Raw genomic sequence first — 13,268 nt, 5'->3', positions numbered from 1 at the left:
TTGGAGTGCACAGAAACACAGATGGAGTGAGGGGGATCCAGGCTTCCAAAGCAGCTCAGCTTCCCACCCTCCCCTGACTGCTGGGATGGGGGCGATGCAGCAAACCCAACACCAACCCACAGGCTCCTCCAGAAAAGCCATGAAGGTGCTGGAATCTGCTGGTCTTGGCTAGCAGGGAGCTGAAGGAGGGAGTTAGTGAAGGACTGGGTCACACAGGACAAGGTCTGAGATCTCCTTCACCCCTCCTAACTCCAAACCAGGCTTATGTACAGATCTGCTATTCCCTGGGTGAGATTAACTTGTGTAGAAGTCCCATGGCTCCAGGGAGAGCTCAGAGCCTCCAGGGGCTCCCGGAGAGCTGCACAGCCCCTGGGGACAAGGCAGGCAGGGACAGCACCCAGGCAATGGCTCCCACTGCCAGAGGGCAGGCACAGATTCTGGCACATTGGGAATTAGGAATTGCTGGCTGGGAGGGTGGGCAGGCCCTGGCCCAGGGTGCCCAGAGCAGCTGTGGCTGCCCCTGGATCCCTGGCAGTGTCCTAGGCCAGGCTGGATGGGGCTGGGAGCAGCCTGGGACAGTGGAAGTTATTCCTGCCCACGGCAGGGGATGGACTGGATGAGTTTTAAGGTCCCTTCAACACAAACCGTTCTGCAATTCTAGGGCTCTGCAGACAGCACAGAGCCTTGTGTAATGCAGCCCAGGAGCAGAGCCCCCTCTGTGCCTGCAGCTCGGGACAGGCAGCCAAGGCCCCCCAGCCCTGCCCCAAACCCCTTCCCTCCCCAGGGTGACTTCCTTAACGCAGCCCAGCCGCCTGCCCCCACCCTGCAAGGGCTGACAGATTTGTGCTGTCCCCTTAGGGTGGGGTAGGTACATTTATTTCCTCTTTGGAAAAAAAAAAGGAAAGAAAAAAAGGAAAAAAAAAATGCAATTAACCTTTTCCTCTCCTCACAACTGGCAAGAAACTTCCCTGCCACAGGAATAGTTTGAGGACTAAGATATCTGTTCCCACAGCTGCACCAGTGCTATTCTGGCTCAGCTAAAATTAAAGAGCTGGAGTTGTACGTGGGCCTTCATGAAACTGTCACGGGGACCACAAGATTAGAGGGCCAGATGGTGACCTGGGAGGCCGAGGGCTATTCTCAGCTGCACCAAGGGATCCTCATGTGTGTCAGAACGTGTCCCTCCACCCCTCTTAAATAAGAATCCTGAAATGGTTTGCATTGAGGAGACCTTAATATCCAGTTCCAACCCCTTGCCAGGGAGACTTTCCACTGTCCCAGGATTTGCTCCAAGTCCCACCCAAACTGGCTTTGGACACTTCCAGGGATCCAGGGGCAGCCACAGCTGCTCTGGGCGCCCTGTGCCAGGGGCTCACCACCCTCATCATAAAGACTTTATCCGCCATACCAAGTCTGAATATCCCTGCTTTTAATTTAAAACCATCAACACTTGCCCTCTCACTACAGACCCTACTAAAACCTCTGTCTACATCTTCCTTCTAAGCCCCCTTTAAGAAAGATCAGCATATTTTGCCTGGTCACCTCCAGCACCCATACAAACACCAGCCAAGGATCCAACAGCTCTAAAAAAAACCAGGAAAGCACAGGAGAGCCCCAACACGCCAGCCACCATCCATCCCCTCTCCCACCATGAGCAGTCCTCTGCCAACAACTGTGCTGGCTTTTGTTGGCCACATAAAGCCCAGTCCAGTGGCCCCGCTGTCAGCACGCAGCTCATTACTCTGCCAAGGGCTTTGAAATGCCTGGAATATGAAAGGTGCTCCATCAGATCAGATTCAGCTTCGTTTGCTATTACAATGCCCTGCGTTTCTTTTGTCCGCGACTTTTGATGACGCGCAATTGTTCCCCTCAGTCAGTCTTTCGGAGTCATTAGCTGGAATTAGTAAAGTTCCCGCTGCTGGACTTTGCCAAGGCTCTGTTCTCGGGCTACAAAGAGTCGGTGAGGAGTTGTCCTGCTTTCAGCGAGCTGGAGGCACAGCGGGGAGCGTGCTGGGGGGAGCAGGCAGTCTGCTCAACTCCGCTTTTCCCCTGCGGGCACCGCGAAACGCACGCGGGGGAAGATGCTGTGGGTGGCCACAGCAGGGCTGGTGCTTCCCAGACAGCAGGAACCCGAGACCCTTTCCACTCGGTACCTCTGCTGGGACAGGGGAAGAGGTACACCTAATTGTGTCTGTATTTAGGCAGCACATCCCACAAAGTTGGGGCTTCTGTCCCAGAAATGCCCCACTCCAAATCTGAAGGCATCAGCCCTGATGAAGTCACGTTTCTCTGGGTGAAGGGATCTCTGCTTGAGATAGAGACATCTTCCTCAGTGAAAACACCTGGATGTGCCTGGCCTTGTCCTCCAGCCCTCTGCTCATGTTACACCCTTCCACCTATACCAGAAGGGCTTGAGTACCAAGGCCCTTTTTCCTGAAGGGATTTATATATGGAGCATCCACCTCTCTGGGAAATCTGTGCCAGGGTGTCACCCCCTTTATCACAAAAATTTCTTCCTCCTATCTAGTCTGGATCTCTCCTTCTGCTGTAAAACTACTCCCTGTGCATTGTCCCTGCCTGCCTTGTCCCCAGGGGCTGTGCAGCTCTCCTGGAGCCCCTGGAGGCCCTGGCAGGGGCTCTGAGGCGTCCCTGGATTCTTCTCTTGTGCAGGATGAACACCCCAAGCTCTCCTGGTCTGCTCTCTGATGGATTTTGGGTTTGTCTCTGACAGAGGATTTGTTCCTATTCATGCCTGAGGAGGTCCAGCAGGAAAACAAAGTGATGGAGCTCCATGGGCTCTGCCCATCTGATGTCTGGACCCAAGGGCACAGCTCAGGTCTGGGGACCACAGCAGCTCCAACTCACACCCACCCCCACTTGTGGGTGGAAATTCCAACCTAAATTCCCAATTCCAGCCACCCCACCACCTCTTCTGGATGCAGTGTGGGTGTTTGGCCACTGCAACCCAGAAACAAAACTAGGAGCAAACCAAACTTACAGGGGCACCCTTGTGGAGAAGAGCTCAGCACTGAACCCAGCTCCTTTAGCAGCTGGTCACCTTTCACATGGGACTGCACTTCCATCCCCTCAGGATTCCCCTGAAATTCACCTTACAGATCATCCCACCCAACACTCTCAACAGCATTCCCACTGGGACACAACCAAATGCAGACAATTCACATCTCTCACCTTGCATTTTTTTAAAGTAACAGGCTACAATAAAACAGCCAGCCCAGATTCCAGCCTAATCTAAAAACAACTTTATAGCTTCTAATTTTAGCACTAATCTTCTTTTGCTATGGTTGTGTGATTTCTAATTATTTTATCCCCAAGCCCTGCTTTGATGGATAGTTGTACCTTTTCCAATGCCAAATGACTTGTAAAGTGCCTTTAAAAAAAATACGCTGATCGTTTCAGGTTCGTTTCCAGTTCCTACACAAATAACATTCTCATATATGGCTTCACTGCAGAAATATTATTATTATTATTATTATTATTAGTATTAGTATTAGTATTAGTATTAGTATTAGTATTAGTATTAGTATTAGTATTAGTATTAGTATTAGTATTAGTATTATTAGTAGTATTATTATTACTATTATTATTATTATTATTATTATTATTTATTAAATAATAGTAATAAAAGCAATACAATTTTAAAAGGAGAGCTCCATTCCTTAGGATGATCCCAACCTGCTCCTGCAAACACCATGCTTTCTCTTAAAAGCTGATAAAGACCAAAAAAATCTGTTATTGAGATACAGATCTCTTAACAACTCAGAGCCTTGGCTTGGCATGGCTCCCAGAACACTTTGCCTTTATCTATCACTATTTTCAGGGAAGAGCAATTGGCCACTCCAAAACCTCGTGGGGGGAGTTTGCAAGGGGTGATGTGCAGCAGTGGCAGAGACACATTTGCCTGATGCTCCCCTGGAGCATCTCCTACCCAAAACTGCTGAATTTAGAGCCGCAAACACCAGCCCTCGGCCAAAGATGTGTTGCAGGGGCTTAGGATGAGCCTCCAGCCCACAGGCTGGTGTTCTCTCACCTTCCATGCTCACCTGAAGCAGCCTCTGGACCCTCCTGATTGCTGACCTAGACCAAACCTGAAACCAATCCTGCTGAATTTGAAATTTGCACAGAAGTCTGTTGGGCAGGGGATGCTGCCTGAGGACTGTTTCAGGGTGCTGAGGCAGCTGCCTGCCTGTGGCATGTCCCAGTAGGACCTGCTGCCACCAGCAGCCAGCACCTGAGCAGGGGACACGGGCACAGGGCTGGTGGATGTTTGTTGGGTTATTTCCTTCCCCAGGATTTATATTGAGCTCTGGTTAACTGGAAAACATCCACTTGACCTGCGACCTTTTTGTTTGAGTTATTCTCCAAGCTTTGACAGCAGCAGTTCAAACACAAAGCCTCTGAATTCTGGCACTGAGGGAGCACCTCATTCCCACAAATTCTGTGTGGATAACGAAAAACATCCCACTGCAGCCCTGATGCTGAATGTATTCCTTCTTTCTCATTCTCCATTTTCCTCTCTTTCACTCTCTGAGCCTGTTTCGTGACCTGTGTATTCTCCCTCCCCACTGGAAACATGAGCTTAGCTCCCCAATGCAATATTCAAGGGAGGAGGACAGGGGATGTGCTGTCCTAATTCCCTGCACAGAGCTGTGTTACAGAAGATTTGAAATGGACACTGTCAAAACAGGAAACAACCCAGTCAATGTCCTCCTGCCCGAGACCTGAAAGTGTCACCACACAGAGCTGCAAGGGATGGAGAAAAGCCCTCTGCTGCTGCATGGACAGAGGATGCCCTGGGAGAGGGGCAGCAAGGCCCTCTGCCCTCGTGCCGCTCTGATCTGAGAGCTGGGCTCCAGCCTCTGCTGAAATCGGTGTGGAGCTGGTTTTTATTGACTTGGGGAAAAACTCAGCAAAACAGGTTAAAAATTATAACCTTCTATTGACTGATACTTCTATCAGCGTGGAGAATTTTGCAAGAAATGTCATCTCACTCAGGAAGTCAATCCTACAGGAAATCCTTCATCCTTAGTGCTTTGGAGTAACATCCACAGCATCCTGCTTCCTTCTTACTCCCCTTAAAACCCACCCCTGACACCCTCACCTCTCCAGCTGGTGCTCTGTGCTGGAGCTGGCCTTGCTGGGATAAAAGCACAAATCTTGGGTCTAATCCTGCCCACACCCCCCAGGCAAAGCACCATCTTCATCTCCATGATGATGCAGAGCAGGACAGTGCCAGGCCCCAGGCTCTTCCATTTCCATCTATCCACCTTGGAGCAAGGATTTAAAGTTCCTCAGAGGCATAACAGTGAGGTCAGGTCTGGAGGAGAATAAAGCTACTGGAAACCCAGACAAATAAGATGCTGAGTTTATTTTAAAAAGAAGGCTCCTGCAGCTGTAGGTTTCAAGCAATTCTTAAAAGCCTGATCTGAACAAGCATCCTTGCCAAAAAATATTGGTATTTTAAGCCTTTGATTGCTTTTGATGGTAGTGAACAACTTTTTTTTGACATTGACTGCTTGTTTTTACAGCTCTCAGCAAGTTAACTTCAGGAGAACTTCCCAAGCACCACAGCTGGTGACCATTACCAGAATGGTGATCCAGCAACTCCAGGATGCCTCCCTCCTCCTGGAAATATTCAAGTTAAGATGGATGGGACTCTGAGGAACCTGGTCTAGTTGAATATGTCCCATTACAAGTGGCTTGGATTAGATGGCCTTTAGGGTTCCTGCAACACAAACCATTCTATGACTCCCCATCTGGGAGCAAGACTGGTATTTTTCTTTATGTTTGAAGGGTCAGGGGTTTTATTGTAGTGCCCAGCCACTGATCTAGAGTGACAACCTTCAACAGGAAAAAAAAAATCCACAGGTTCATGGGACAAACAACTAGAAATGTCATTTCAGATGGTCTGTATGGGCCAGCACAGCAAATTTCCCCCATCGTCCAGGTAAAGAATTAGAACAATTACCTAGAGCCTGGTCCTGAAAGGTGCTGAGTGCAGTCAAGTGGTCTCCGCTCATAGAGTTCAGTATCTCAGGGGCTCTCAGCAGGGTCAGTCTTGGAGCCTGGGCAAAACAAGATAGGTTGGTGTTAGTCCAGCTATTTGTAAATAAACCTGCACAACCTAAAATTAAAAAAAAAAACCAAAAAAAAAAAAACCCTAAACCATTCCAGCTTCACAAGCCAGCCACATTTTCCTGCCTGGGGAATTAACTCAAGGGTCACGCAGAGTGTGGCTGAGGAGATGCTCTCCAGCCCACAGGCCTTCTCTGCAGATCAGGATGGATGCCTGCAGCACACAGGAGAGAATTACACCTGGATGTGTCCACAGAGCCTCAACCCACACCCAGGAGCACCCACACCACAGTCCTCAGGAGCGCTGTGTTACCCAAGCACACCTGGACATGTCACATTGCCACAACACCATCCCAGGGCTCACACACCTTCCTGGCAGGAGACAAACTTGGGGCTGCCTTGCCAAGCCTACAGGCAGCAGCAAACCTGGAGGTAAGAGAAGTTAGCTGGGTTTCCAGGGAGCAGGAGGAGGAGGAACATTCCCCTCGCCGTGCTCCCCGGCCGTGCCAAGGGCAGGGTGAAGGGAGGGAAGGGGACGGCGGGGACAGGATGACGGAATCCTCCTCCACGCAGCCCTTTGTTTTGGGAGCTCCCCTGGGATGCTCAGCTCAGGGTGGCCAAGTCCTCCTTCTTCCCCTACAAGGGGAACGGATGAGGGCAGGAAAACAATGCTCTCCCCTCAGCTGCCTAATGGAAGAACAAAAGCACAGCGATGCCTTCCAAAATTGTCTTTTGAGGAACAGACCATCGAGCCTGAAGGCCCAGTATTTCTGATGTGTTTATTTTTGAACTCCAGCCTGGCAGTGTCTTTCTGTCCTTCCTCTGGGCTCTTTGCAGGACCTGCCCAAAGCCACTGGGGTCATGCAGGGCTTGCACAGACCTCAAATCCATCAGGAATTTAACACCCAGCACCTGGTAGAGGTGACAACACCAAAGGTTCCTTCACAACAAACACACATCAGCCATGGGGCAGAAGGGGCAAGGCCAGGTTGGAACAACCCAGTCAGGTGGAAGCTGCCCTTGCCCATGGCAGGAGGTGGAATTGGATGTTTGAGAGGTGCCTTTCAGCTCAAACCATTCTGTGATTCTGACAGCCCTGTTTCAGCAGGATGCATTTCTCAGGAAGGGTCTGCCCCAGCCTGATCCCACTGAAAACTGGGACCAAACCCCACTTAAGCCAAAACCAGCACAAAAAGCTGGTTGGATTGTTGAGCAGAGATGGCTGCTAGGGAGCAGAAGGGGATTTCTGCTGTGCTGATTGCTCATGGAAAGTCCCTGACTGGCCCGCAACCGTGGAAAAAAGGGAAAATAGAACTTTAATACCAAGTTGGTGGCAGGCTGTCTATTTTTCTCTCCTGTGACTAGTTACCATGGATAGATTTCTGAGGTCGACCACACAATTGTTCACTGCACCGCTCCTATTAAACAGAGGATGAGCAAATCATCCCATTTGTACCGTACTTTAATTTCCAGAAATTCTTTGTTCGTTTGTTTGCTTAAATTATTTCTCTCATTTGAAGAAACAATGCAGCCTTACAAAGCGAGGGCCCAAATCTCCCGAGTCACCCTGCTGTGGTTCATTACTTCCACACTAGTTAACAAGGCCAGTAATTTCCCTAAGGTTTAATAGAAAATCCTCTTTCCAGAACGCAGATAGACAGGACATTTTAACAAACTCACTGTATCCCGGTTATGTCGTAGGTGAGGGATATCCTGAACGAGACACAGGTCCTCCTATGGGTTAGCATAAAAAAGCAGGTAGCCTAAATGGAGCTTTTTTCATCCCAAATTACTCCCTCAGCTGGAGAAGGGGACCAGGGGCCTTGCTCAGAGCATTAGCTGCAGTTCCACTGGCAGTGGGTTCTTGAAACATCCCAGTCCTCATCCCAGAATAAAGAAGTAGATGACACTGGAGAGGCAGAGGCAGATCCAAGTGGTACCTGGTGGTGGAAGAGGCGGGCCCACAGCCCATTTCATTAATGATATGGATAGCAGAACACACAAAATACCTGCCAATAACCTGCCCATAAACTGCTCTTCTCTCTGGCTTTGCCAACCTATCTCCATGACCAAATCAGTAGGAAAAAAACCCTAATACATACAGGGAAAGAGCTTGTGAAAAAAAAAGGCAAATACAGAAAATATACACACATATATACTGGAATAGCAGAATAATTTGGCTTGGAAGGGGCCTTTAAACTAAAAAAAATAATAAACTGAAGTATTTTATACGTGTATATATATGTGTGTGTAAAAGAGCCCAGAAAATCTCTATTGAGACACACACGCAGGTGAAAAGCTGGCAGTGCTGCCTCCAGTCACGAGGGTATTTACTCCACAACAGCCTCTGCAGCTCCTTAATATTATTTATACAAACAGGATTTGTCAAGCAACAACTACAGATGTTTGCAGTGAGTCTTCCTGCTTATCCGCTGATAATACCGTGTGCCTGGGACAGCTGAACAAATCCTGCCACGTAAATAATAAATACACGTCTGGGCTAATCAGAAAGAGGCGGTGAGGAATCTGGAGATTCCCACAGACTCCCTGCCGCGGGGAAGGAAACAAGAAAATGCCCTGACCTAAGCAGGGGTGAATCTGGCATACCCACAGATCACAGGGAGATCACAGGAGCTGTTTGCAGATCACTTACGGAGCATGAATAATTCAGGCAGAAGCGGCTGGGAGTATGAGAACAGATAGATGGGAGCTCGCTGCCGCTGCTTTGGCAGGTTTTATTTTATCCAGCAAGGCAAGGAAACCACGAGCCCCAGCAAAAAAATCCTCTGCCTAGCTTTGCCAGTGTCGTGGCTTCACGACAATCTCGGGATACACGGCATTTTACAGATCCCCAGCTGATGGTGAATGCCACCTTCCCTTTGTCCTTGAGGCATTTTTGCGATTATCTGGCTGGACAGGTATGACAAAACAATGCTTATTAAAAAAAAAAAAAATAGCCCTTAGTACCAATCTGCACTCTACTGCAGAATTACACAGCTCACAGAATCAGAATGGAGTGGGTTGGAAGGGCCAACCTGGGACAGCTCCCACTGTCCCAGGCTGCTCCAAGCCCCATCCAGCCTGGCCTGGGGCACTGCCAGGGATCCAGGGGCAGCCACAGCTGCTCTGGGCACCCTGGGCCAGGGCCTGTCCACCCTCCCAGCCAGCAATTCCTAATTCCCAATGTGCCAGAATCTGTGCCTGCCCTCTGGCAGTGGGAGCCATTGCCTGGGTGCTGTCCCTGCCTGCCTTGTCCCCAGGGGCTGTGCAGCTCTCCTGGAGCCCCTGGAGGCCCTGGCAGGGGCTCTGAGGTGTCCCTGGAGCTTCTCTGGTGCAGCTGAACAGCCCCAGCTGGGCCAGGCTGGCTCCAGAGCAGAGGGGCTCCAGCCCTGGCACCATCTCCGTGGCCTCCTCTGGAGTTCAGCTCTGAAGGAGAAGGATGGAAAAAAGAAAAAAAAAAACTGAAAAAGTGGGCAAAAGAAGGGCTAAGGGATACTCCTTAATCCTTACTCCAAAAGGAAAACATAAGTAGAATTGCTTCTGTTGGGATATATTAATAGTCCACACTGAACACATTACCAAGTGGACTGGAAGCCAGGAAGCAAATAAAAAAAGAAAAAAATATAAAAAGACACGTAAGGAAAGGCAGAAGTGGTAAAGACAGATGGTAGAAGTTAAACACTGCTTTGGTAAAACCTGCAAAAATCCAAAATTCATGCTGCTGAAAGGACACTGCAGTTTGTTTCATGCCAAAGGGAAGAGCCTTGCTGTCAAGAATAGAGGGGCAGCTGTCCCACATCGGGTCAGAAATAGGAACCCAGCTCAGTGACCACCAGTGAGCCTGGGAACACCTCAGCCAAGAGAGCCAGAGGTCCAAGGAGGGATTTGACAGAGAGGACCCTGCCTTAGCAGGATTTCTGAATGTCCCCAATGGCAAGACATGCTCCAGTGCCAGTGATGTGTTCTGGGATTGGGGAACCCCCTGGGAATTCCTGTACAGCACCTACGTGTGCATGGCCCTGCCTCAACTCACCCCTCTGCCCTACTGCCAGCACTGCATCTGGCCCCAGAACTGCACACCAAGCTCCTCTCCAGCCCAACTGCTGTGCTTGTACACCACGTCACAGTCCCCTCACACAAAAACCTATTTCTTGTTATCACGCGAAATACATCTGATTGAAGACTCACAGCAAAAGCCATTCACCCAAGATCAAAACACAAAAATCCCAGTAAATCTGGTTCTCATTGTGAACCACATGAGAAGCATCCAGGCAGCCCCGAGTCAGGAGTGAAAATTGGTGCTACCAGCTAACAAATTTACACCTTAAATTTTCCTTCAACATAAAAATACTGGCTCTCTCCATGCCATCTTCCAGTCTTGAACTACTGAAACTTAATATTCTTAATTAAAAACTGAATTTAAACATACTTCAGCACCACTGCCAGTAGCATCTTTGGCTTAGAAAGCTCAGTTTGGAAATCCCATCTCCATGGTGTGTCTGTGACACAGGCTCCAGTGCCCACATCACGACAATTTCACTTCAGTCTTTAGCATAAACTGACTATATCTGTTAGTAAACCTGTTTCTAGCCTTCATAGACTGAGCACAGGCCACATCTCTGCATTACTCCAAAATAATTACTTGGCCACACACCTCATTGGATCCTCAGGGCTTTGGCTTCTCCACCCTCGTGTTTACATTCCATGCAGAAAAATTAACTAATTAATATACGTCTGACAGATGTTCTTTGAAAGAGATATCATGCTTTCAAAACACAAGATGATGAAAGGAGCAATAGAGTAGATTAGACTGACCAGAAAAGCAAGGACTGTAGCATGACAGTGGAAAGCACAGCTTTAGGTCTTTCTCTTGATATTTATATGGTTTTATTTGCATATCAAACTATATGCCAATTAGCTGTATATAAACCCATGATGAAATTATGCTGTGCAGCTCTCCAAAGTGAAGAAAAGCCAGGGCTGGGCTGCATAATCACCCTTAACTCTGGCCCTGCAGGTGTTCCCACTCCAGCTCACTCCTAATGACCGTGTACTCCCGGTAACACAACCGTACAACGGGAATCTCCTGCACTCACACACATCTATATGCAACATTTCCATACATTGTAAGCTGCTTTGTGTATCCTTTCATTCTCCTCCAGCCAGTTACTCCTGGAGAAAAGAAGTCTGAGAGGAGACAGACCTTCTCTCCCCACAGCTCCCTGACAGGAGGGCGCAGCCAGGCTGGGAATGGGCTCTGCTCCCAGAGAACAAGGGTCAGGATGAGAGGGAAAGGCCTCCAATTGCACCAGGGCAGGTTTACATGGGATATTGGGAGAAATTTCTTAGCGAAAAGTGTTGCCTAGCCCTGACACAGGGTGCTCATGGCAGTGGTGAAGTCCCCATCCCTGGAGGGGTTTAAAAGCTGTGTCGAGACATGGGTTAGGGATGGCCTTGGCAGAGCTGGGAGAATGGCTGGACTCAAAGATCTTTTTCCCATTGTAAAGGACTCAGATTCCATTATCTGCCTGCTACCCCTTCTCTCAGACTGCAGGGCAGGTTTTGCCTCTGTGGAGGCTTTGTGTAACCCTGTAGGAAAGTAGGGATGATCCTGCCTGAAGAGCTGTAGGCAATCCTGGATGGAAACAATGCCAGAGATGTATGCTCCTATTTTAAATATCAACTGGAACGTGGGGGTGCAGCAGCCTGGTCCTGGAGCACCACTTAGCCAATTGTGCTCTGGAAGGGGTGTGCACTTGCAGTCAAACTGGCTGCCTTAACGGGGCCTTTGTGCTCTGCCAGGTATCTGCAGAAGGCATCATGCAAAGCTGGGGCCTGCGGGCCCATCTGCAGTCACAGCTCACACCAGCTCCAGCCAGCACTGCCTGTAAATCAGGCCATCCACCTTGCCCAGCCAGGCAGGGAAAGGCCTGGGGAGAAGGGATTTTGGACATCTTGCACTGTCCCAGGTTGCTCCAGACCCTGTCCAGACTAACCTTGGACACTTCCAGGGATGGGGCACCCACCATTTCTCTGAGCAGCCTGTGCCAGGGCCTCACCATCCTCACAGCAAAAAATTTCTTCCCTACATCTAGTCTGAATTCCTAGATTCTAGTCATTCCCTTCTTCACTTTAAAACCATCACCCTTTGTTCTATCTACTAAAAACTCTTTTTTTTTTTCTCTTGTATGCCTCCTTTAAGTATTGAAAGGCCACAATAAGATCTCTGGAGAGATCTTAGAGCCTTCTTTTCTCCAGGCTGAACAATCCCAGCTCTCCCAGACTGTCTGCACAGGAGAGGGGCTCCAGCCCTATCAATGAGCCTGCATTGACTGGGGACCATATTTTTGGGCTCAACTGCAGTAGCAAGTTTGACTTATTTGAGTGACCAGGCACATATTCAGACATAAAACATTAATATGGGAACAAATCAAAAGCAGTCTGGCTGGGCTCCCGCTTTGAATTCATTACATACATCGAAAAAGAGAAAAGAATAAAAAAATAATAATCATAAAAAAGTTTTTATCTTTTCTAGAACGTATGAAAAGGTATAAATTCCTGACTGACTGCAGCACCTGGGCTGGCTGTGCTGGTAATTGGAACCAGCATGCTTCGCTTCCCGGGCATCCCATTCACAAGGGAGAGAAGGAAACATTCAATTTTTCAATAGGAAATTTCATTGCTGGAAAACAATCCACCTTCCTTGACTCCAAGGAAGAGCCCAAGGGCGAGTTCTCTCCTCGACCACAGCTTCAGCTTTACTGCCAGCCCTGGCCAGAGCTGAGTGCTCACGCCATCCCAAGCTCATGACACTGCCTTCAACACTTACAGCTCTTTTTGGGTTTATTTTTCCTCCTTCTAACACATTGTTTTTCTTTTCCTTTGGGATTGCTCAGAGGTCCAGTTTGCAACTTTTCTTTCCACAACCAAACGGGCTAAAACAAGCCTGGATTTTGTCATGACAGTTTTCCTTGGATTTTTAGCTTTCCACCCAACTACAGACCTGGGACTTCATGGGAAGCACCCAGGTGTAGCTGTGGGCCATGCTAACATCAAGGGGATATTTGTGGGACATTTGTGAGGCAGAGCACACTTTAAGTGGGTTTTTTAATGAGCCTAGGACCCCCAAGCCATATGGGACTGAGGAAAAATCATGTCACACCAACAGCTTTTCT

General features: G+C 48.8%; 1 protein-coding gene across 2 annotated transcripts in view; it reads right to left on the bottom strand.

The window, feature by feature from the left end:
* The window catches only part of ZBTB7C (zinc finger and BTB domain containing 7C), a 110,355-nt gene that overhangs the window by 90,846 nt on the left and 6,241 nt on the right, over window positions 1–13,268 (bottom strand). Inside the window, exon 2 of one of the 2 annotated variants that reach the window (XM_063180194.1) lies at window positions 5,987–6,083. In XM_063180194.1, coding sequence (XP_063036264.1) covers window positions 5,987–6,038 — 52 coding nt within the window. In that variant the 5' untranslated portion in view covers window positions 6,039–6,083. Of the gene's footprint in view, window positions 1–5,986; window positions 6,084–13,268 lie in introns of those variants that run through there. The other variant, XM_063180195.1, reaches the window with a different exon arrangement.

The sequence above is a fragment of the Melospiza melodia genome, chromosome Z (genome assembly GCF_035770615.1).
Source record: "Melospiza melodia melodia isolate bMelMel2 chromosome Z, bMelMel2.pri, whole genome shotgun sequence".
Taxonomy (NCBI): Eukaryota; Metazoa; Chordata; class Aves; order Passeriformes; family Passerellidae; genus Melospiza; species Melospiza melodia.
The sequence above is the reverse complement of the archived record's forward strand: the minus strand, read 5'-3'. Positions and strand labels throughout refer to the sequence as shown.